The 24598-nt window shown below is 40.3% G+C and overlaps 2 protein-coding genes across 4 annotated transcripts; one reads left to right on the forward strand and one right to left on the reverse strand.

Annotated features, from left to right (window-relative positions):
* Window positions 1–7950: 7950 nt before the first annotated feature.
* GPR15 (G protein-coupled receptor 15) lies at window positions 7951–10173 on the reverse strand. Its single transcript, XM_044442681.1, has one exon. It carries the CDS (start codon window positions 9899–9901, stop codon window positions 8699–8701), a length of 1203 nt encoding a protein of 400 aa, XP_044298616.1. The 5' UTR covers window positions 9902–10173; the 3' UTR covers window positions 7951–8698.
* A 1230-nt stretch (window positions 10174–11403) lies between these two features.
* CLDND1 (claudin domain containing 1) lies at window positions 11404–23078 on the forward strand. 3 transcript variants are annotated; one of them, XM_044442684.1, is made up of 6 exons: window positions 11439–11461; window positions 13204–13309; window positions 18610–18905; window positions 20961–21065; window positions 21843–21980; window positions 22093–23078. In XM_044442684.1, the coding sequence occupies exons 3-6, from the start codon at window positions 18620–18622 to the stop codon at window positions 22308–22310; spliced, it is 747 nt and encodes a 248-aa protein (XP_044298619.1). In that variant the 5' UTR covers window positions 11439–11461; window positions 13204–13309; window positions 18610–18619; the 3' UTR covers window positions 22311–23078. The 3 variants fall into 3 exon arrangements, with proteins under 3 accessions (XP_044298618.1, XP_044298619.1, XP_044298617.1); XM_044442682.1 differs by having other exon boundaries at window positions 18607–18905; window positions 22093–23077; XM_044442683.1 differs by lacking the exon at window positions 13204–13309 and having other exon boundaries at window positions 11404–11461; window positions 18607–18905.
* Window positions 23079–24598: the final 1520 nt, after the last annotated feature.

Here is a 24598-nt window from a genome sequence, read left to right on the forward strand (position 1 = left end):
CCAGTGTGGTGCAGTGGTTAAAAGCATGGGGCTGGGACTCAGGCGATCTGAGTTCGAGTCCCTGCTCAGCCATGGAGCCAACTGGGTGACTTTGGGCCAGTCACAGACTCTCAGCCCAACCTACCTCACAGGGTGGTTGTTGTGGGGATAAGATGGAGGAGGAGAATGATGTAAGCTGCCTTGAGCCCTTTATAGAAAAAGGCAGGATATAAATTGAAAAATAAATACTGCCAGCAAGATCACATCACCACAGCTGGTCCTCAGAAACCCACACAGTGGCAAAACAGAAAGGGAGAGCACAGCAGCCAATCACCATGCTGCCACCTGCAACTCAGCAGCTGCTGGGCGGATTTGGACAGTGACAAGTGCAGTGTCTGTGGTAGCTGTGGCCACTCCTGCCACAGAACTCTATGATCTAAATGTGGAAACCAAATGTACACACCAAAGCAAGGTTTCCAGGTTCATACAGCAAAGAATGAATGGCGCTGCCATTCTTCCCCATCCCCACCACCCTGGAACACCCTCACAAGCCCTTCTCCAAGGCTGCTTTTATGACCTGAGGGGAGCTGGTAGTACAGTTCTTTCTGTATCAGCTGCAAAGGAGAAGGAGAGGAATCCAAGCACAGAACCCCATCTTTATGGTTCCAATGATTAGCTGACCTTGTACCTGGTAATCTGAACAATTCTATGGCTGTCTACATATTGTCTAGGAGCCATAGGATGGCACTGTAAAGCTGCCACCTGTCTCTACTCTGTACTACTGTAAAAATGAATGCTTAACAATCTAGGAATTTAAAAAATGGGAGCTGCTTTGTACCAAGATGAACTATTCTTTTCCCGTGCATTTATGTCTCACTTCCTAATAGGATTTCTGAGATGGCTCACTGTATAAGCACTCTAAAACTACATGATTAAAAAAACTGTAATATGTTCTCTGTGGAGCTGCCCTCGAACCTGGTGCAGAAGCTGAAGCTGGGGCAGAACAGAGCAGCTAGGGGGCACCCAGCTATGTCTGCGTAAGACATGTGCTAAAAGAACAGCATTGGCTACTTGTTAGCTTTCAAACCATACTCAGACTTCTGTAATTGTCCTACAAAGCCTTAACTTAGGACCTGGATACATGGTAGAGCACTTTCTTTATATACACAACTGACCATAAAGAACATAAAGACTCCAGAAACAAACAGATGGCCAATGTAGTTCTTTAAATATGCCACTGGCTCTCAATTGGTTTCCAAGATTCATTCAAAATCTGGTTTTAAGAAGCAGCAAATGTTTCCTGTTATTCAGCAAGTTAAAAACATAATTGCGTGCTGCCTAACTGCACTTTCTGAAAATCTTACAGAGCAAGAGTCCATCCAGTACAGCATTCTGTTCACACAGTGGCCAACCAGCTGTGAAGAATCCACAAACAGAACATGAGTACAACCGCATCCTCCCACACATGTTCCCCACTAGTCGGTTTACATAGGCAAATTGTACACCGGTGTACATACCTTGTATACATCTCAGATATTCACCAGCAATCCCACATCAACCAAGCCCAGAGAGGGGGGAGCAGGGGCAATGGGGATGGTGGTCCCCAGCACGCAGGGCTTTTTCCTACTGTTGCTGTCTGTGTACCTGCTGGGAGGGAAACTCCCCCCTTACCCACCCCAGATCAGGGCCTGCACAGAGCATACTGCAATAATCTAATCTAGATACCCTCAGGGCATGCATAACTGGAAAAGCATGTGTAAGCTCAGAGTAAGCCAAAGAAAAACAAATCATAATTCACAGTTGAGCAATATCTTTATTAGAACCAACCAGAATGCCACAAAATATTGTGCAAGCTTTTATGTTCTCCAGAATTTTTCATCGTGTACAAAAAGCAGGGTGTGTATATGTGCAAAGGGGTGGATGGGAGTGAATGACAAGAATAAAGTACAAAGTCAGTTGTGGCCATGAGGTCGGCCAATTCATTCACTATGGAAATACATAGTGAATGAATTAAAAAGTAGTAGGTCCTACAGGTTATCAAGCCAGCTGCAACCCAGATTTCTCTCTTGATCTGGATAAGCAGACAACAGATGCAAAGAGCAGCATAACTGGTCACACTTGTACATCATGACAACCCACCCTGTGAACAAGCTACACAGGGTGTGTTGTTTGTGAAAAGAAAGGAAAGATTTTTGTTCATTTTCACAGATGAAAATATTTGTTCAAATTTCATATACAAGAAAAAATATGAAGAACCAAGGGCAGCCACTCCAATGTACCACCTGGGCTCTTTAGAGAGGCTATCCATGGTTGTCACTTCAGAAATGATAGCTATATTCATGGGGGGAAAGCTGCTGAATGCAACTAGAGTAAAACGCTTACAGTCTGCAAGGGGAGAGGAGACAAGTCCTGGTGTACCCATGAGAGGACCAAGGAGCAAAGTGAGTGGGATAACCCACAGTGATTATCTGATTGCTGGCCAGGTTAGTGCAACCGCCTCTGCACTAGATCCTTGCCCCTCCTTGTTTATAAAAACCAGTAAGGAAGGAACAACTGGATGGGCGAGGGAAGTGATTAAAGCCTCCTTGTGAGAAGAAGTGATCCCATGCCACCTGAAAGAGGCAGAGGTGATACCGCTTCTGAAGAAATCCTCCCTTGACCCAGAAGACCTTAAAAACATTAGGCCAGCAGTAAATATCCATATCCTGGGGGAGGTTCTTGAGAGGGAAGAAAGGCAGCTTTCAATACCATCCACCATGGCTTAGGTTTAAAATGCTTTTAGTCATATTTTGTCTGCTGCTTTGGAAATATATTTGTATTCTGAAAGATGGCTTTTAGAAGTATATTCAAATAAAGATTTTGAACTGTGCAGAAATTGATGGACTGGCTCTGTCTTTGAAGGAGAAAGAAGATACTTCTACCAAACTTGGAATCTTTTTATCATTGGTTAGAGAAATGGGACTATATTTAGAATTGAATATGGTGATTAATTTTAAGTAGAATAAGATGACCCAATGCCTTGGAAATAATTGTTGTTTTTTCTAGTTTGTATAGAAAATAGTAAAATTTTGACCCCCCCCCCCCAAAAAAAAGAAGTATTTTCAAATAAATAGGTACAGGGTTCAGGACATTAGCTCCCTACACTTGCTTTGATAGCTTGGACTAAGTATGACAGACCTAAAATGAACATGTCCCATTTAGGATATAGACTGTTATGTTCATTTATTGATTCATTTGATTTATTCTCTTCCCATTTGGCCACAATGGTTCTTGGGAAATATTTCGTGCCTGCAAATAGTGGGGAAAAAACCTCTCTGTAAGATCAAAACTTTCGTGCAAAGAGTGTTTTTCTCCTGGGTAGAGAGATCAGTCAGCTTCTAGGGAGAGATGTGAGAGAAACCTCTCTGCTTAGTAACAACTGACTCAAATCAAGCAAGCCATTTTGTTGTTGTCACGAACTTGATGGTAAGTCAGAAATCAGAACACAGTGGATAGGGGAATCCCAAACTGTTTCATTAGTCTTACAAACCCACACTTTTTTTTCCATCTCCCCGTCACGTTTTTAAAGCATTCGAACAATATAAAGCACTGCTATCCAGTAGCATTACTGTATGAAAGATGTGCCCATCTCATAAAGAATGGGAACAGCTGAGCAGTAGAGGACTGAATGGTTGCCTTTCAGGTAGGTTTGTGGAGGCAGGCAGGGGACAGAACAAAGACATATGGCATGGGTGGAGAGATGGAAATTGATAATACTTTTCTATTTTATGGAGAGAATTTGGAACTGAATGCTGAGCTAGATCAACCTTTGGTCTGATCCAGAGGGTTTATTCTTACACACAGCAGAGATCAGGACTGGCCTGAGACAATGTGCTTCTCAAGCAAAGGACAATGATGTTCTCCATTACACATCCAAAAGTTGATTGGACTGGTAGTCAAATCATATTTTGACACGGGAGACGTCTTGGTGTCCCTCTGAGAGCAGCGGCCAGCTTGGGGAGCACAGCTCAAGCCATATGGCCCACATTGCTCTGACCTCCAACATCTCCCTGCTGTTCCACACCCTGAGCCAGCTTCTGCTTTGTCGTGCCTATTAGTAGGGTCAGCACTGGTGGGAAAGCATGGGCAAAGCAACATTTAAGCACACTGCTACTTTCACATTGCTGCTGTGTTATAATAATGAATTTGCTGCCTGTAGTTTTTACAATGTTTTGTTCTGCTTGTTCTTATGTATTCAGATGCATAATGTCATTTATTAACTTGTACTAAGTGAAAGATACATTGCCTTCATTGTTTTACAGTCCAAAGAAATGTGTTATGACTGTTCTTACACTTCTTTCTTCTACCTCATACAATAATGATAAATAAGAAAGAGAATTAAAGTAGCCTTTTCAGAGTGAACACTTGGAAAATCAACTTGTCTTCCTTTGGTGCTATATCTGAAGACCTCAAAGTGATTTAAGTTACCGTCAAGATACACAGAGCAGCGACCTCAGGTGGATTTTGTGCTATGAAAAGGCAGGAAGAGGTAAAATATTGCTATATTTTTGCAACAGGAATGGACAGACACATTTTTGTGGGATTCTCTGCCTCAGGTACCAAAATAATTTGGCTAGCATTTGGTACTTTTCTGTTCTGCCTCAAGCAGTGAAATGTCTAGTGAATATAATTATGTGTGCAATTGTTGTCTGGAGTGATGGGAAAAGAAATGGAATGGGCCTTGAACAATTACAATCAACACAGCAACATTTTGTTGCAGGTTCATGTTATATTTGTTTTCCTCCCCACATATATCAGCGGCATCAAATCATTTTGCTTAGCATAGTGCTTTGCCAGCCTGATCATTTAATTTAAAACCACTGACCAGTTTCAGTTGTGATCTTGGTTTTCCTTTACCCCAAATTGTGGCCAGAAGAAGGCATGTGTCACAAAACCTGCAATCTCACATCATCCACACAAGTAGGCATTATTTCCTGCTGATCTTAAAATAATCTGAATATCAAACACATTTCGGTCTATAATACAACACATATTCATTTAAGTGCAAGCAACAGTAAGTGAACACAATAATACCTAGGAAGTAAGTATGATTAAGATGGGACTTTTTAAAAAAAATCTTATATAAAAATTAAAATTTCTCAATAGAGTTTGGATGCTGTGATTAGGAATGTGTTATGTTAGAGCATAACTCCAAAATAATATGGGCAAGGTTTTAGTCTAAAAAAGAAACTAAGGCTGAATAATTTCTTCTGTCATCAGCATTAGATATCAGAATGTGCTTCTTTATGTAAAGCAGTCACAATTTAACTGGAAATCTGAAACATCTTTATTTTTATTGTGGGGTATTGAATATTTCCAAGAACCCATTAAAGCATGGGAGAATCCAGTGAGGCACTTATCATCAGGGTCCAGGGCCAGGATGTGAGCAGCAGGAGACAAGACACAGACACCAGGACCATTGCTTACAGCAAGACAGAGTCCTAAGTCAGGTGGGGAAATCCAATAGCAAAGGCCAAGTCATAGTCACAGAGCAAGCCAGGGTGAGCAACCAAAAGTACGTATCATGGTCAAGAACAGGAAGACAAACAGATGTGCAAATACCTTGAGGCAGAATAACTGGGCAGGATACATAGCAAGGCAAGATACATGGCAAGAATCAGGCAAGACACAGGAATTGCACCAGAGCTAACAGGTAAACCTACAGTGCTAAGGGAACATGACAAGGCAGGATACAACAGGAACCAAAAAGAGCAAGGGTCAGCCAAGGTGCAGGAGCTGAACCACACCACAGCTATCAAGAAGGCCCATGTTACTGTAGTGAACCAGTGAAACAGAATGCAAGGACTACCATAAAGAAAAAAGACCTGCATTTCTAAAGCTAGTGCTGGAGGGAAGAGCTTGCTCTTATATAGTTCCTCCTGCAGGGCACCCAGTATGGACTCATCAGGACATGGGTCCTCAATCTATGGGGCGCGGGCTGAATTCAGCCTGTCATGCCCATTCATCCGGACCACCTCAGAGGTTTTTGACTCGCTCGGAGAAAATGATCTCTGGCGTGATTGTGGTCATCCTTGTGAGGGGGGCGAGGAGATGGCCGCAATCGCACCCATCTTCCCTGCACGAGTGTGATCACATCTGTCTCCCCCCTCCCCAATACAATTGCGGACATTGTTGCTATGTCCCTTGAATATGGACATGCTCTTCCCCACCTCATCTTGGGCTTCTGCTGCAGTCCAAGTGAGCAGAGCAAACATTTTAACAATATTTTTAAATTTTTAATTAATTTTAAGGTTTTGATTAATTAATTATTTTCAAACTATAGTCCACTCCCCCAGCCCAAGTCTGAGAGGCAGTGAACTGGCCCTGTTTAAAAAGTTTGAGGAGCCCTGCATCAGGAGGTTGAGAGCTGCAACAGGGCCTGGGACCGATCCTGCAAACACTGAGATAGGCATTCTGGTTCTGGCTACAGATGGAACCCCAGGACAGCCCAGATTCTGAAAATTATGTCTTAGCAATTCTCTTGCAATCTGCAGATTCTGTTTTAGAAGTAGTTCTATTGAGCACATGGGACCCACCATTTGAACAACAGAGATATTTAAGACTTCCCAGAGGAAGGCCTGAAATAAGTGCGAACACTTATTTCTGGATTGGGGCAGGTCAGCAGAGTTCCCTTGTGTGAATCCTGCCAACCTGCCCTTTTCTGGATACAAGCATTTTCACTTGCTTCTTTTGCTCCTGGAAATGTTAAATCTCTGTTTTGCAAGTGGCAGGTGCTTCTTGAGGATGCAGATTAGTAGGGCGGAAAAAGAATCAGCAAGGGAATAAGTGTCCTGTTGAATCCTGCCTTATTTGTGCATGGTGTTCATCGGGGTTTCTCAGATTAAATGTGTGAGATTAAAAGGTAGTATGAAAATTCAACAGGATAATTTTAATCTCAATATTGACAACTTGTCACCACTGTAAAATTGTTCCATGTGGCAGCATATGGAGCACATGTAGCAACACAGCTACATTAAGGAAGGATAGAAGAGGCAATGGCTGTATGTGAAAGCTATGGAATTAAGCAGTGTGGATTAGCTAAAGAATATATGGATGGGAGAGACTGTATTTTATCCTGGCGTCAGCACTTTATGTTACATTAGCCTGGTAACACAAATTCACTCATTTGAGGAGAGAGAACAGATCTGAACACAGGCTTTTCACATCCAAATGTCAACATTCTTTCCTGCTACACTACACTGACTACATTTGTTAACTTTGTATGATGTGTACACTTCTGCATTTTGAAAGACATATTCAGCAAACCAAAAACCCAACCTTCTCAAAGAAAAATAATCTCACTGGAAAGAGGTTCATTGTTGTTTGTTTGCTAAAACAAAGGATTAAAAAAATATAATTTTGGTTGTGATTATGATGAAAAATGATCCATTGTATTTTAGAAATTTTGTCCCAACAAACACAAAATTATATTTTGCTTCAAGAGAATAAATGTAAATTCACATATTGAACAAATGCATTCAGCTTTTTCAGTGATTTTTTTTCATAATAGCATTTAATATGCTACCCTTAATGCAAAGAAGAAATAGCAGTTCTAAAAAGCCCACAAACTAGTTGTTTTTTCACACTCCACAAAAGGTTAATTGAAATTGATTTCCCAAGTGGGTTTATAGATTTATAAAACAGATTCACATTTCATCAAGTGTGAAAAGTCAAAATGATGGTTAAAGAGGCAAATGTTTGTGAGCGATAAACTATAGGACAGAGTTCTTGTCCCAAATGTAAATGATATATCTACCAAATGACTTTTTAAATTAAAAACAGAAACACAACACATAACATTTGTGGTTACTTGCAGACTGATTTTATTTTAGAATTTAGATGAGAACTATCCTCATTCTAAGTAATATATGAGATTAAGAGAGACATCTACTGCTGACTAATCTCTCAACAATTCATATAAATCCATTAGCTTGTCTATATGTGCGCTTCCATGATTCTTTTTTTCTTTAATGACGCATATTATTTTCCCATTTTAGTTCATTTGAATTCCTGGTAATACTGTAGTATTTTTAGATGAATGAGATTTACAAACAGCAATATCCATTTAAATTTTATTTTATATACCAATTCATTTCACTCCATCTCTATAGGACTTAACAGCATGATTCAAACCAAGCTGGTATTTACATTTAATAATATGGTATCAAGGACTGAAAATGTAAATCAGAAAAAGTAATGAATAGATTTTAAAGGAATGTTGCGTTGTTCAAAGGTTTTACATAAAAAGATGAGAATTTTAACAGAACAATTATGCATTCTAAAGGAATCTCTGTTAGTTAGCATTTATTAGGTCTTTTTCCCTCCTCAGAATTAAAAGGTTCAGGTCTAAATCAGCTTGGGTGTTCTGTAGCTTCAAACAACTTACATGATATACCAAAATATTCACAGAAGATCTTCTATTATTTTGTCTCTCTGTAGTTTTTAACACTGCTTGATAATTGCCAAATAACCTTCAAGAATCTTTGTAGTTCTTATAATTACAGAGTATATTCCAATTAAACCTTGTAATTAGTTGCATGATTAAAGGTACGTAACACACCATTTAAAGTACTACTATATTACAGTCAATTTCTTATTTTTCAAATTTCCATCACTTTCCCACAATTTTTACTTCCCTTTGTCCTTACTTGGAAGCAATGGATTTTTCAGAATGATCTTTTTACAATGACACCGACCTATTCCTTCTCCTGGAAGCATCTTCCCCATGGGCAAGTGCAGTCAAAGAGTAGATAAGGCGAGAGTCTGTCGTGTCAGAACTGGTTCCAATATTGCTGGCCTTTGTGCATGGATGAATACATAGCAGCATGGACTTACGGATATAGTCATCGAAGAAGAAGTAGATTAAAGGGTTTGCACAGCTGTGTGCAAATGCAAATGGACCACACAGTTGCATGCCTACATAGGCAATGTTGGAGATGAAGCAGAAATGTGGCTGCAGTTCCTCGAAGTCAAACACCAGAAATATAAACTTAAAAATGTTGAAAGGAGTCCATGAGAAAACAAATGCACTAACAACAATGAAGACAATTTTGATGGATTTCCTGAGTTTTTTATCGTGTGGCCCAGTTCTCTGATAATGCTGGCAGAGTTTCTTGATGATGGAGTAATAACATGTTAAGATACTGAGCAAAGGGACAAAGAAGCCAAAAAAGAGCATCAACAATGACTCAATCTTGTGAGTGAATACGGTTGTTGTGTCCATGCAATATGTATCATCACTGTATATCTGCAGATCTCTGGACCGAAGGGTGGGCAAGCCTAACAGGCAGGAGAGAATCCAGATGCAGATGCAAAATCTGATCGAGTGCTGCTTTGTTCTGAACCTTCTGGCTACCAATGGATATAAGATGGCCAGGTACCGATCCACACTCATACCTGTAAGAAGAAAAATGCTGCAGTGCATGCTGACTGAGATGATGTAAGAACTGCCTTTGCAGAAAAAAGTGCCAGATCTCCAAAGCCCAGAATAGATTTCCTTATCCACCCAAAAAGGCAATGTGATAAGAAAAGCAGAATCAGAAAATGCCAAGTTGATTATGAAGATATCAATTTGTCTCTGAATGTGCCGCTTGAAGATTAGGGATCCTATCAAAAGGATATTGCCAACAATCCCCACGATAAACACAATGCTATATAGAACAGGCAAGAAAATGTCCCTGTGAGGTAGCTCCACAGCTGTGCAATTATCTTCAAAGCCCTCTGTGCCATTATAAGGATAGTCATCACTGATAGTTGGAGTCTCCATCTCATAAAACAGTCTGTGATGGAATTTTCTTTGCAATTGTGTATTAGTGGTGCTATAGCCAATAGTTCTGGTCTTCCTCTGGTTTTTTTCCAGATAAGAAAAATCTTTCTGAGGCATTCATGCTATAACCAGGTATGGGTCTCTGACCAGGCATTTAAAAATGTTTGGTGCACAATGGGAGGGCCTAGTTTGATTCGACCAATCCTAATCTTTCTAAATGCTTATTCAAACTGATGGTTATCTTCATGGTGCCTAAGACTACAAACTGTGGTGGGGTTTCCTTGAACTTCTAGATGTAAGAGGCTTTAAGGCTATAGATAGTTAGCAGAAGTGGTGAATTCAAGCTTCAGAGAGACTCTTGTTATTTGAATAACGGTTAACTTGCCCAGTCTTTTATTTTTTAAAAATTTCTTAGATGGATAGATCTCCTGGTACAGAGGCACTGAAGACAATGTCCTTGAAGCTGTGGAGTTGTCTTATTAGGATATTTTTCTGCCTTTTACTTTCTTCACCACTATATTCCTGGTAGGGATTACTGGCAATGCCCTTTCAATAGGAGTCCCAACCTTTAAGTGGCATGTTCAGGCGTTAAAATTGCTGCAAGCTTTACCAATTGGCATTTTGCTGTGATTGTTTTTAGAATGCATGACCAGCATATTTGCATGTCTAATGTTTTCTTGATGCTGCAACCAGAAACTTCTTGAGTGTGATGAAAGCTGGTATGGTGTAGTGATTAAAAGTGAGTAAGAGTGTGGGATTGGGATGCACTCAGGAGATCTGGATTCTAGTCTCCCTTCAGCCACAGAGCTAACTGGGTGACTTTGAGAAAGACACAAACCCTCAGCCCAACTTATCTAGTAGGCCTGTTGTTGTGGGGATCGAATTGAGGAGCAGCAGGAGGAGGAGAATCCTGTAAGCCACCCTGACTTCCTTGAAAGGAAAAAAAAAAGGATATAAATACAATGAGTAAATCAACTTCAGTGTAGCATTTACTGTTAGTTTTAATTGTAGAAGACTCTTAAAACGGCAGCCAGAAAGGTAGCCACGTTAGTCTTCTCGTGGCACATGCTTTATTTCAATGTGTACCTGAATACATTTTTACCGTTGAAAACAAGTATTTGTGCAGTTGGGAATATGGACTTTAATAAGGAACAAGGTTGTTTGTTGTTTGTTTGTTTTTTAAACTAAGATAAAGCCGTCCAAATTGGTGGCCATCGCTGCATCTTAAGGAAAGGAGTTTCATAGTTTTACCTATGCGTTGCGTGAGCACTACCTCCTTTTATCGCTCCTGACTGTCCCATCCGGCAGTCCGTTAAGGATGATCCTGGCTTCTAGCATTGTGAGGACTACGGGAGCCGCATGCATTTACACAGGAATAAGAAACGCTATCGCGCCTAGCTACGTTTAGTTTGGCCTTTTGCTGTGACTACATTTGGTGTTAAATTCTTGGGCCATTTCTCTCATTAGCTCCAGCCATGAGGCCCAGGTGCCAGAAAGGGAAGCACCTCACCTTGCTCCGGGCGGAGAGCGCGATGAAATGGGAACTACGTCTCCCAGCAAGCTTGGCGGCTGTGTGGGCGGATGAGCGTCCCCGCGCAGGGAGGTCCTCGCTCTCCCAGCGGAGCGGCTCCTGAGGGCGCGCGGCGGAAACGGCGCCGTGGAGTCCGGAGGAGGATGGTAGGTGAGCTGGGACGATGGGCCCCGGAGGAAGAGTCGTGATTAGGAGGAGGGGAGGGTGGCTGGTCCCCTCCAGCGGAAGGGGTTGGTTTAAGCGGTGTCTGCAAGGGCTGCAGCTCTGCGCCTGATATTTTAATCGTAATCCTTTCCTGTGAATCACAGCCTTCCTGACAAACTGCAACTCCCATCATCCCTAACTTGGCACCACAGCGGCTGTAATGGACTGCAGCCCTCATCATTCCGAGCTGCAGTCCAACATAGCTTTTGGGCGCTAGATAGGGGATGATGGGAGTGGTGGCAGATCGAGGAAGGTTTCTGAATGGTGTATGAAAAGCTAGGAAACCGTCTCCACCATCATCCACGCCCTGCCACGGCGGAACTGACAGGTTTTGTCCTGTGTAGCTCGATGAAGTCCCATGGCCGTCATTCTGCCATTAACAAATAAAAATCTCCACCATAACCCTTAAGTGGAAACTCTGGTAGCTTGTAGCATTTTTTAAGTAGGGTCTTGGCGTTATTTACTCTTGCTCTGTTTTGAGATGGTTGAAGGGGCAGACTCCCAGGTAAGTAGAGTTATACATGGAATGTGAAAATTAAGGTGGAAGGAGAATGGGGACACAAGAGGGAAGAGTATATTATAATTGTGTGCTCTTGTTCTGGAATTAATGCAAACATATATACCCTTTTTTGCAAGGGTGGATGCACCATGAGGGTTGAATCTCTGTTATAAAGATATTTTCAGTGGTAGCAATCCCTGCTTGATGTGACGATGAATGATAACAACACATTCAAATGTGAATGGACTTTGTGTTCATACCCAATGGCAATTTCTGCCCTCAGATGTTGCTTTCCATCAAAGGAAGTCTTGTTTCCACTACCCCTGTGAAAGACTGTTTGTAACAATAGGGATATCTTATAAAACTCTGTGGTGTATTGAAGCAGTGGTCTGACCCTTTTCAAGCTATTGACATAAGAGAAAAGTGCTAGGTTACAAATGACCTATTTATTTTTCATTTTGTGTACAGGCTGACAGGATCAGATATGCTAAACTTTTATCTGGTTTATACTTTATATTTACTAGTGTGGATTGACTAGTTGTTTGAGTTTAGCATCAGTATGAGATGGCATTTCCTGACACCACTATCAGATACCAAGTCATGGTCATCCCCTGCATCTCAAACTTTAGGAAGGTATAATCTAATATGGCCTCATGGTGGACATCCATTGTTTAGCTGTGCATGCTCTAAACTAAAACTTAGAGCTACTGCTGGACCACCCTAAATTTGCACATTGCCTACCCAATTTGTTTATTTTTTAAAAAATCAAGATTCCTAGATTATTTTAAAGGAAAACTTGATTGGCTTCTGCTAGCTTCTGCAATTTGTTTCATTATTTTTCTCTGAGCCAAATTTAAAAACCAAAAAATGCCTTATTTAAAAATTGCAATGCCCTGGGGACAGCATTGTGAAAATAAGACATGTTAAGGCTGGTGAGTTATTCTTCAGCTCCAATTTCTGGAAGAAGAAAACTGTTATGTGTTTGCTTTTTTCTTATAAAGATGGGGTGGGTGGAATGTTGTAGGCTAATAGATACCCTTCCATGACAGTGTACATTTGCAAGTCATGCTAACCCACCCTTGTAATAAACCATGAATTGATAAATTAATGAGCTTTCCCTGCTATGATTGCAAAAAGTTTTGAATGACCCACAGCATTTTCCTCCTCTGCCTCCTTTTATACTAGAGATTACAAAAGCTTCTTGACAGCTGGATGTTGCTACCCAATGATTTTTGCAGCCTCTGACAGCCCAAACAGCACCTCAGAGCGACTGTCAATGACTGGTAAAAAGGTGTGTGCAAAAAGCTCATTTCTTATTGCAGTCGCACAGCTATAAATATTCACAGTTGCATGACTGAGGGGTTGAAGCCTTGACTGAGACAATGTCCTGGAGATTACCTGCTGTCAAGACTCAACATATACCAATCCTGGACATTGCTTAGAAGAGGCTCCAAATAATGTCTCCCTCAGTTTGGTTTCTCTGGACAGCTGTCAAAAGGTGAACTGTCAAGACAAACCAAATGTTCTTGTGGTGCACTGGGATTTACATCCTCTTCATAGCAAGATGCAGTTTTTTTCCCCATCTCCAGCTAGTTCACATTCTGGTACACGATTTGCACCTTTTCTCAAGCTTCTATGTGCAAAAGTGAACCTCCCTCTTTTCTAAGGAAAGGGTTTCTGACCTAGCAGTGGATATTTTTTCATTGTGACATATACAGTTGAAAGATCAAATTCCCATAGTCAAATCCTGTAGAAAGCTTGCAGTTGTGTCAGTGCACCTAACTTTTTTCAAAAGAATGTTTTTGCACATTTTTAAATGGTTCTGCCAGCTACAGACAACACCCCCAAGGTGCTGCTTGAGTACTTTGAAGGGACTCTCAGTGGCCATCAAAATAGCAAGCATGAAAGCTGTCTGTAAAAAATGGGGAAAAGGGGAAAAGCTGCAGTGAGCCTGAAACAGCTTGCAGTGATAGTAAGGAGAGGGGGAAGATAATACCAACTGCCCTTAAGTGTCACTTGGGCACACTGATGACAGCCTAAGAGCCATTTGGCAATGGTAGCAAGGGTTTTTTGCTGCTTTGCCTGGTGGTTCCATAGCCACTTCCCTCTGGCCACAATGGGTTGATCACTCAGGTTTGGACAACAGGATAACTCATTGTGGGTATAACCCCATAGGTTGTTGAGGTGGCTTGTTGCACATTGCCATGCTAGTGTGGGGAAACTGGTACAGGTTCGTATTACACAATAACCCATTGTGGGTAATAGCCTACAATGGGTAGTCATGTCATATGTTTCATCAAAATGAAGGGCGCTTACTTTTGAGAAAATGTGCTTTGGTTAATTTTTTAAAAATTCAGTCTCATTCTTTCTCCAAAGAGCTTGGGTTCTCCCTTTCCCTGTTCCCATTTTATCCTTATAGCTGTATGAAGTAGGATAGATGAGAAAGAATGACTGGCCGAGAATTAACCAATCAACCTCAGAGCTGTATGGAGATTTGAACTTGGATCTCTCTGTTGTTAGGCCACAATGGTAACATGTTTACATCCACTTTTAATTTTAAATGTTTTCTTTCTTTTTTTAAATCTCACAATAATTAAATTTTAATTTTAAAAAACCCTATTTTTCTTTAAAAATACCTGAATTTAATGCATTAGTAGTGAGCTGTGGATGCAAGAAAGTGAATTATATATATGCTCATGATTTGATAGTCTTCTTTAGTACTCAGTCAGGCATCGGTTAGTGAAGGGCAGCATATTTGTCTGGGAGTACAAATCAAAATAAGCCACACTGAATTTTGAGCTGTATGTGTATCAGCATAACTTTGCCATAACATCTAAACTCAGTGCAGGCAGCTCTGCATGGGTTGGTTTATTTATTTTATTTTGCCAGCAAGACACTGTGAGGACCCATGGTTTGTAGTAGGGTTGTTAAGAACAGTTTGCTCTCATAGCTTGATATATTGTGCAAACCTGGCACCAGAGATTGTGCCAATTGACTCCAAAGCCACTTGGCAAGAGTAGTGAAAAAGCCCATGATCTTTCCAGTGACCAACGTCACTTAGAATCATAGAATAGTAGAGTTGGAAGGGAACATGAAGGCCATCGGGTCCAGCCCCCTGCTATTGCAGGACACCAAGTTACACCATCCCACTCAGATGGCTGTCCAGTTTCTTTTTGACTGTCTCTAGTGTGGGAGAGCCCACCACCTCTCTAGACAGCTGGTTCCACTGCCGTATTGCTCTGACAGTGAGGGAGCATTTCCTGATGTCCAGCCTGAATCTGGGTTGTCACAACTTGAATTGATTATTCTGTGTCCTACACTCTGGCATCACCAAGAAGAGATCTTGACCTTCCTCTTGGTGATAGCCTTTGAGGTACTTATAGGGGGATATCATGTCCCCCCTCAGTCTTCTCAAGACTGAACATGCTCAGTTCTCTCAGTCTTTCCTCAAAGGGCAGTGTTTCCAAACCCTGAATCATTTTTGTTGCCCTAGAAAGGGTCCAAATTTTCCTGCATCTTGCTTAAATCTTGGTGCCCAGAACTGGACACAGAATTCCATATGAGGCCTGACTAGTGAGGAGTATAGAGGAACTACTACTTCTCATGATTTAGAAGTAATACTTCTATTAATGCATCCCAAAATAGCATTTGCCCTTTTGGCAGCTACATCGCATTGTTGGCTCATGTTTAGCCTATTGTCCACAATTACTCCAAGATCTTTTTCCTTTTCAGTTCTGTTGAGCCACATATTCCCAATCTTGTATCGATGCATTTGGTTTCTTTCTCCTAGGTGGAGAACTTGTCCTTATTGAATTTTATTCTGTTGCTTTGAGCCCAGTGTTCAAGTTTATCAGGATCTCCCTGGATCTTTATTCTGTCTTCTAGGGTGTTTTCTATTCCACCCAATTCTGTATCATCTGCAATTTTGATTATCTTTCCTTGTACTTCCTCGTCTAATTTACGAGTATTAATAAAGATGTTGCAGAGCACTGGGTCCAGGACTGAACCCTGTGGCACCCCACTAGTTACTTCCATTCAATTTGAGAAGGTGCCATTGATGAGCGCTTTTCGTGTTTGATTTAGAAGCCAATTTTGGATCCACCTAATAGTTTTTCCATCTAGTCCAGTTTTTATTAATTTACTTATCAGAATGGCCTGTCACACTATGTCGAAAGCTTTGCTAAAGTCTAGGTAGCTTATGTCCACAGTGTTCCTTTTGTCCATTTATGAGGTTACCCAGTCAAAAATGAGATTAAATTAGTCTGATGGGATTTATTTTTGATAAATCGATGTTGACTTCTATTAATCACTGCATTTCAAGATACTTGCAGATGGCTTTTTAAATAATTTGCTTCAGAATTTTTCCAGGGATTGATGTCAAACTAACTGTTCTATAGTTCCCAGGTTCATCTTTTTTCCCCTTCTTGAAGATAGGGACAAATTTAACCCTTCTCCAGTCATCTGGCACTTCTCCTGTTTTACCAAAGATAATATCCAGTGGTTCTTAGAGTGAAAGAGAAAAAAATTCGCTTCAGGAGTATACAAATGGAGTTGGGTGTTTTGTTACTTTCCCTGGTCTTTCACAAGTGCACAAGATATGTGCTGTTGAATATAGTAATCATTCCTTGTCAGGTTCCTTGTATGTTTCAACAGTCAAAGGAAGTTTCCAGTGTGAAGTAGGTTACATACAAGGAAACTGACTCGAGTTAAACTGCTGTTGCAGGCTCAGTTTCTCTGTTAAATGAGCTGTGACTTCACTTATCTCTCCCTCTCTCCATTCTCATTCTGTATTTCAACTTCCATTCTTTCTACATTAATACAGTAAGCCTTGACACCACCCTTTCTCTGTGCTTATCTCTTCTTAACCACCTTTACAAAAACTTCTTTCCTGAGAATTTCCTTTAATTATTTATTTATTTTCCTATTTATATCCTGCCTTTTTCCGACAAAGGGCTCAAGGCAGCTTACATCTTCCCCCTCCTCCACCTTATCCCCACAACAACAACCCTGTGAGGTAGGTTGGGCTGAGAGTCTGTGACTGGCCCAAAGTCACCCAGTCGGCTCCATGGCTGAGCGGGGACTAGAACCCAGGTCGCCTGAGTCCCAATTACCTTCATAAGCTCCAGGGCATGGTCCACCTTTCACTTGAATCTTCACTCTTACTTAGAAGAAACATATTGCAAACTAAGATAACCCATTACATGGTATGCTACTGAATCAGCTTGATGTCCTGTCATATTATACTTACTTGTCAGTTCTTTGCCAGTTTAATAAGCTGAACACGCTCAGCCAGCCTTCAGTATTGGTAATTAAAAAAAAGATTGCTGCATAAACTATGGCTTAAACTTGGTTTATTTCAACAACCCCTTGATAAGGTTTATTACAGTTTGTCCTGGTTTGGGCAATGTGAAGTGTAATTAATTTAAAACAGAAACAAATGCTTATTTGTGCAATCCCGAGGCTTGGTTCCATAATGCTAAACTATTCTTCCCAAAACTGGGTCCAGATGCTTTGGCCTACAACTCCCATCGGCATGGCCAGTGCTTAAGACAAATGAAAGCTGTAGTTGAAATGCCTGAAGAGAGCTATTTTGGGGAAGATTTCATTAAATCATGGTTTAATATTGTATTTGAACAAGGTCTCTGTGAAGAACTAAGAGGGCTTGTGATCATGGATATAGTCTGAATACTTTTGGATGAATCTTCGAAGATTTAAATATGTTATTTATTTAATATTTTATTCTATATACAGGCCCACTTCTGTAAACGATGGTGAAGTGTTACACTTAAAAATGTAGGTGGAAGATATCAGTTCAAATCTCGCCAGCTATGAATTTACTAAATGGACTTGGACAAGTCTCTGTTCGCCTCAGTCGTTCATCTGTAATATCAGTATAGGAATACAGCCACATCTTGCAGAGTTTTTGTAATAAGATGAGCATGCTAAAGCAGCACACCGATACTTTGTTTCTTTCCACTTTGATATTTTATTAAATCACAAGTTATTTGAACTTTTAATTTTTAATTTAAAATATCTCTGCCCCAGGTTAAGTACACAGGTTTTAAAAGTTTTTGAGATAATACTTTGCCTTTATTTGTTTATTTATTTGTTTAAAACACTTCTATGCCGCCCCCTTTGATTTCTTGAAATACATGATTTTACTAGACCAAACATGAGGAACAGTAACTTACACTTGTATGTTAAATAGTTTTACTTATGTACATACATAAGTACACTTGTATGTTAAATAGTTTTACTTACGTACATACATAAGTATATTTTAGTGGACATTATTTTACTACTCTTGTACTGTTTTCATGTTGAATTCCACAGATATATAAGTAAAGAATGAAGAGAGCAGCAGGTATATGAATCTGAGGAAAGCAACCTAGCTGAGAGGTTCTAATCTACAGCCTTCTAATTCAGTTTGTAGAGCTTCCCAGTCCAGTCCTCAAATCCTCCCTAGATTCCTATAATTGAACGGTTACCAATTACAGGTAGCTGGAAGGGCATGAGGTTGAGCTAGTTCTTATTATACTTAAATGATTATCATTCCAAATAAGTTTTGATTTCTTCTGTCATTGATAGTAGTTGAGACACCATGATGGATAACCGTTTTGCCACTGCCCTGGTGATTGCCTGTGTCCTCAGCCTTATCTCCACCATCTATTTGGCTGCTTCAATTGGCACAGATTTCTGGTTTGAGTACCGTAACCCATCACCACCTGAAAATAACAGTGAAAGTAAGGCTACTTGGGATGAACTCTTTGGTGAAAATGCAGATGAAAACTCTTATACAGAAGCTCTCTTTCGGTGGAATGGCACCATTGGACTTTGGCGAAGGTGTATCACAATGTCTGAAAACTATTACTTTTACAACTCACCAGGTAAACCTACTTCAAAGAGGTTCTTGAATTTAAATTTATCTTTCTCTATACTTTATCCCATTGGGACATTGCTGTACTTGGACTGGATCTTTCATCTCGTAATTGCTTTTTAAAAGCAGGTGGGGAGAAAGAATGGCGAGGATGAAGTCTTTTAATCTTTTTGCCATTTTCCTTCTCAGAATCCCCTCTCCCAACCCCAACCCCATTGTAGAGGAAATACTGCCTACTGCTTTTCTTCAACCCTGTAGTATCTCTAAGAAACTAAAATATGAAGGAAGAACATTTGAAGGCTAGTGTTTGGGTCTCTTGCATTTGTATTGGAATGCAGAAAAGGCCATCTCATGCCATGTGAACATGCCTGTCTTTTAAAGACAGCGGTTGGTTCCCCCCTGTGTTCCATTTCCTGCAGAGACGCAGTTGGTGGCATTGCCTAAGATATGGAACTCCAAGAGGTCCTCTTCCTTACCCACATTCTGCCAGAAAGTGAAGATATTTCTTTTAAAACTAATATTTGGCTCTGCTGTTGTTTAAATTTATATATTGAATCACTGTGTGGTGTTGACCATGTTTTAATGATTAGCTATTGCTTTTATGTTTTGTAATTCATTTTAAATGCCTTTCTTTTTTAGGATGAAAAAAACAGGTTTAAAATTTAATAAATAAATAATATCCACTTTCTTCCTGAGATTAGCATTTAGTTGCATGCAGAACATTGATAAATGAATTCATTAGTTAAGTAGGTTGCATGTTCATAAGAAAGCACAAAGAACAGTCATGTTGCTAAATATTTATGTTAATTCTCAGTTACAAAACAAAGAAGTTAGTAGGTGACTATATCTTCTGAACATATGTCTCCATCATTTAAACCTTGACATTTTCTTCGTACCATAAAAATTATTTTGCCTATGTTAAAAGGGGCTCCTAGCATTTTGAGAACACGTAAACTTGGAGACCAACACAGCTGCCTGTATATAATGTAGGATTCACATGAAATTTAGCGATGACATACAAGGGCTGGCTGCTTCCCTTTTTTTGGATATGTAACTGCTGACTGGGGTGATGGGAGGTTGTGGTATGGCATGTGAATCCAGCTATTGAGAATTAAACATCCCAAAGTTAACCAAACTTCTCACTGAGGATTCAGTCTGGATTTAACCTGAACAATAATCTTCTTCCATAAATCCTGCCCAAGTTTCATTTCATTTCATATTACTTCTATGCTGCCCCATAACCTGAGGGTTCTCTGGGTGGTTTACAAAATGCTAAACCAGCATATGAAACTGCAATCAGTAAAGCAGATAAAAGCAATACAATTAATAAACTATTATGCAACATGATAAAAAGTAGTACAGAACCATACTCAGACACAAACTAAATACAACCAAATAATTAAAAGTTCCTTCTCTCAGTACCACTGCCATCAGAGGCACATTTGGTGGGAAGAAAAGGCATTCTCTGGAGCTGCTCCCAGGCTTTAGATCTCCTTGCTGAGGAAACTAGGTTGGCCTCCTCTCTGTTGTCCATCTGCTGGCAGGCACAGTTTTATTTAGGCATGTCTTTGATTTCTTTCTTTATTATATTTATATGCCACCTTTTTCTTACAAAGAACTCAAAGCATCTTACATCATTCTCCCCCTGCTGCTCTCAATTTTATTCCCACACCTTCCTCTGAGGTAGATTGGGCTGAGAGTCTGTGGCTGGCCCAAAGTCACCCAACTGGTTTCATGGCTGAGTGGGGAGTAGAACACAGATTGCCTGAGCCCCAGCCCCATGCTCTTAACCACTATACCACACTGGCTCTCTAAGGTGGATTGTTGCTAAAGGGGGGTTTAATTGGTTTGTGCTGTGTATTTTTTTATTGTTGTATTTTTAATTTAATTGTATGCTTTGTTTTAATTTAATTTTGATTTTATTGACAGCAACCTAGCACCATTTTTCGTCAGAAATGCAGGGTATAAATTAAACACTCAGTAAATGTGTTTGCATGTCTGTGTATGAAACATAACACTAAAGCAAATCAGACCCTAATGTTATTTCACTTTTTCATTCTGCAAGGTGAGATGGTCACAAAGTGTGTCAGTTTTTCCCTCTCAGATCAATTCATGGAAAAATATAAGGATCCTGGGAATCATAATAGCGGCAGTGACCTAAACCGGACCTGTAAGTATTTTTTTAAATTTTGCTTAGGTAACTTAGGCTATTACCCTATTGTCATTTATCTGGATCAAAACCCTCTGCATTCAAGGAGAATTATTTCTGAGTAAACTTGCATAGTACTGTGCTCTTAGAAAAGGAAACAAACCATTTTTGCCCTAAAATGCATATAATTTTTGCCACAGTTAAAAGAGCGTAACTGTCAGCTATGCTAACATGGCAAAGCCAATCAAATTAACCTGTGTGTTCCAATTTATACTTGTGCTTTTTATGCCTGCATACTGCATGGTCCTGTACATCTCTGCAAAAATCAATGCTATTTTACACAGTAATAAATTTCTGTACCACCCAGCTCAGGCAAAAGCTAGCATGTGAGCCAGGGTGGTGTAGTGGTGAAGAGCTGGGACTGGGACTCAGACGATCTGGGTTCTAGTCCCCGCTCAGCCATGGGGCCAACTGGGTGACTTTGGGCCAGTCACAGACTCTCAGCCCAACCTACCTCACAGGGTTGTTGTTGTGGGGATAAGATGGAGGAGGAGAATGATGTAAGCTGCCTTGAGCCCTTTGTAGGAAAAAGGCAGGATATAAATTGAAAAATAAATAAATAAATAAATAAATAAATAAATAAATAAATGTGGGGTTTCTTTCAGAAATAAGTAACTAGAAGTTGGACTGAACCAGCTTCTGTTGGTTTATAAGCAATATATTTGACACAGTGAGTTTGGAAAGAGGTTCTTCAGAACTGGAAGCTCCTAATTTTGCTCATATTCATATTTCCTTTAGATCTTTGGCGTTTGCAGTTCCTTCTGCCCTTTGTCAGCCTAGGACTCATGTGTTTTGGGGCCCTTATTGGGGTCTGTGCATGTGCCTGTCGCAGCCTTTATCCTGCCATTGCTACAGGAGTCCTTCACTTCCTAGCAGGTAAGTCTTCTTAGCAAATGTCTAAGTGTGCTGAAACATGCATATCTGAAGAATGTGGGCCAGGAATTTTGGGCTATTTTCTGACTATGATTGTATGCAACTTTTTCACCAGGTTTGTGCACACTGGGTTCAGTTGGCTGCTATGTAGCTGGAATTGAGCTGCTCCACAAGAAGCTTCCCCCTCCTCCTGTGCAAGGCCAGTTTGGCTGGTCCTTCTGTTTGGCCTGCGTCGCGGCACCTTTGCAGTTCATGGCTGCTGCCCTTTTCATCTGGGCTGCACGTACTAACAGAAAGGAATTTACACTCTTGAAAGCATACCGTGTGGCATAATGAGATTTTAATCTCTTCCCAAGTCTGTTTCTGTAGTAAGACTTCTTTTTTACCCCATTAACCTCCTTACTCATCCTTTTTATTAGCCATATACCTGTTCCACAGAATTCATGCTTCTTGCCACTTGAGGTGAAACAGCCTCTGATTTAAAAGTTAAAGCACTTTAGAGGCTAAATTATCAGGAACAGCTTTTTCTTGCCAGAAATTTGCAGGATTTAAACAAGTTTCTTTAATTATTATTTTGATGCATGTATTTGTTACTCCCAACATACTAAAATGTTTCCCTCTAAACCTGCAAAAACAATTAAAATATAGTGTAGTAGGAGCAAGATCTTGTTAACACTAATTTTGGCAGTGTTTGTATTATGACTCATTGGGAGATAACAAATGCAAACTTTTCAGCCATGTAGCTGTGGAACTTTTTTTAGTTTTGTTATCATCCTCCTTACATCTGCCTCTGTGTCCTCTTCAACCTGATGGTTATAAAATGGTTAGTAGCCATGGGCTTTTCAAATCTGTGAAATGAAGTCAAGATAGTAGTGTTTCTCTCTCTCTCTCTCTCTCTCTCTCTCTCTCTCTCTCTCTCTCTCTCGTAATAGGAGTATCCATTACAAGGTTTACCTTTGACTAATATATGCCTGTATATAACTCTTAACTTTTAAAACCTTTTATTTATGCAATGCAATACATTTTTGTATAAGTATTACTTACGTCACGTAGACAAAAACTTTTGTTGAAAAAATAAATCTGAACAAAAGCTCTTGTATTTACTGGAGTTGTATGTGACCAGCGAGTAAAGAAAATTCATGGGATACACTCGTAACTAAGAGAACCTTGCCAGCAAGTTCTTGTTTCAACAACTTTCCCTGACCTTTTTAAAACCATCTTCAAGTGGGTGGATAGGGACATGGGCAGGGGAACAGAAGAGTTCACTGGTTGCATTTCAGATTGTGATACCAAGACCAAACAGATGTACGCATTTTTTAAAAAACAGAAAATGCTGTTTCAATTTAGAATTGTCAATTTGTAAGATACAATGAAAATGAGTAGATTAGCTAGGGAAAGACTGTGATCCTATCTAGAATATCCATTTTTACACCGAAGACCATTAAGTATGCATTATATATTTTTAAATACTGCCCCCTGCCATTAACAAAATGTGGGAAGAGAAGAGAGAGAGATGTAGTTGAACTTGTGACATGCATAATGGGAAAGTATCCAATAGATAACAGTGAGTTTACCACAGATGGCAGTTGACTTAGTAACAAGAGCATTCTTTGGGGGCAATGAATTCCATTGCAAACATGGGAAGTGTGTGTTATCTCCACAACCAAGCCCACAACAGAGATGCGACTATGTGGTAAAGCATCTAGCTCAAACGAGTAATAAACCTGCACTTAGTGTCCCACAAAGAATGAGAGAACCTTTTTGGTTAAAGGCTTTCCATTTCAATTTGACTTAGAGCAAACAACACCATCTCTTGTTTTTTTGGTTAAACCTGCTGTGCTAACCACTGACTAAACAAATAAGTTGATCCTTCTTTACCACCAAGAACTTGCAAATCTTAGGTGATCTCATAACAATACTGTTAGGCTCAAAATCAGCACCCTCTAAGCATCAGTGTATTTATTAGCCAGACGTTGTTTAGCTGTTTGTTCTAGAATGAATCATTTGAACTTCTTTACATAGTGATTCATTTGATCACAAGTGAGACTCTGCAGAACAGGAATGGGCAGCTTGTTTGGCAAAAGGCACCTGAGAAAGGAGGCACCTGAGAAAATGTGTCATAAGCAAGAAAGCACAGCTTACATGAACTCTGGAAGCCCTTGGACATCCATGTGAATTGAGAATCTTGACTTGTGCGTGCTCTTTTTCTCATAGTCAGGGAAAAGCCAGTGTGGTGTAGTGGCTAAGAGCATGGGACTGGGACTCAGACGACCTGGGTTCGAGTCCCCGCTCCACCATGGAGCCAACTGGGGGACTTTGGGCCAGTCACAGCCTCTCAGCCCAACCTACCTCACAGGGTTGTTGTTGTTGTTGTGGGAATAAGATGGAGGAGGAGAATGATATAAGCTGCCTTGAGCCCTTTGTAGGAAAAAGGCAGGATATAAATCAATCAATCAATCAAATTAGCTTGTTCATCCAAGGTGGAATGGGTTTCAAAAAGAACATATGCTGTAAGGAGGACTTGCTGCTCAAAGAAAAGTAAAGTGTATATCACCTGTGCCCAGGATACTGAAAACACCTATGTGGATCCCAGCCTCTAACAGGAAACAATTTTAGGCACT

This window comes from Varanus komodoensis, unplaced genomic scaffold (genome assembly GCF_004798865.1).
Source record: "Varanus komodoensis strain SLA01 unplaced genomic scaffold, ASM479886v1 scaffold4, whole genome shotgun sequence".
In the NCBI taxonomy this organism is placed as follows: Eukaryota; Metazoa; Chordata; class Lepidosauria; order Squamata; family Varanidae; genus Varanus; species Varanus komodoensis.

What these genes read in the sequence shown, in the direction of transcription:
- GPR15 (XM_044442681.1), bottom strand. Translation starts at nt 9,901, where the DNA reads ATGCCTCAGAAAGATTTTTCTTATCTGGAAAAAAACCAGAGGAAGACC.
- CLDND1 (XM_044442683.1), top strand. Translation starts at nt 18,620, where the DNA reads ATGATGGATAACCGTTTTGCCACTGCCCTGGTGATTGCCTGTGTCCTC. An exon ending in TTACTTTTACAACTCACCAG is followed by an intron (nt 18,906 to 20,960) that starts GTAAACCTACTT and finishes TCATTCTGCAAG; the next exon opens with GTGAGATGGTCACAAAGTGT. An exon ending in CAGTGACCTAAACCGGACCT is followed by an intron (nt 21,066 to 21,842) that starts GTAAGTATTTTT and finishes TATTTCCTTTAG; the next exon opens with ATCTTTGGCGTTTGCAGTTC.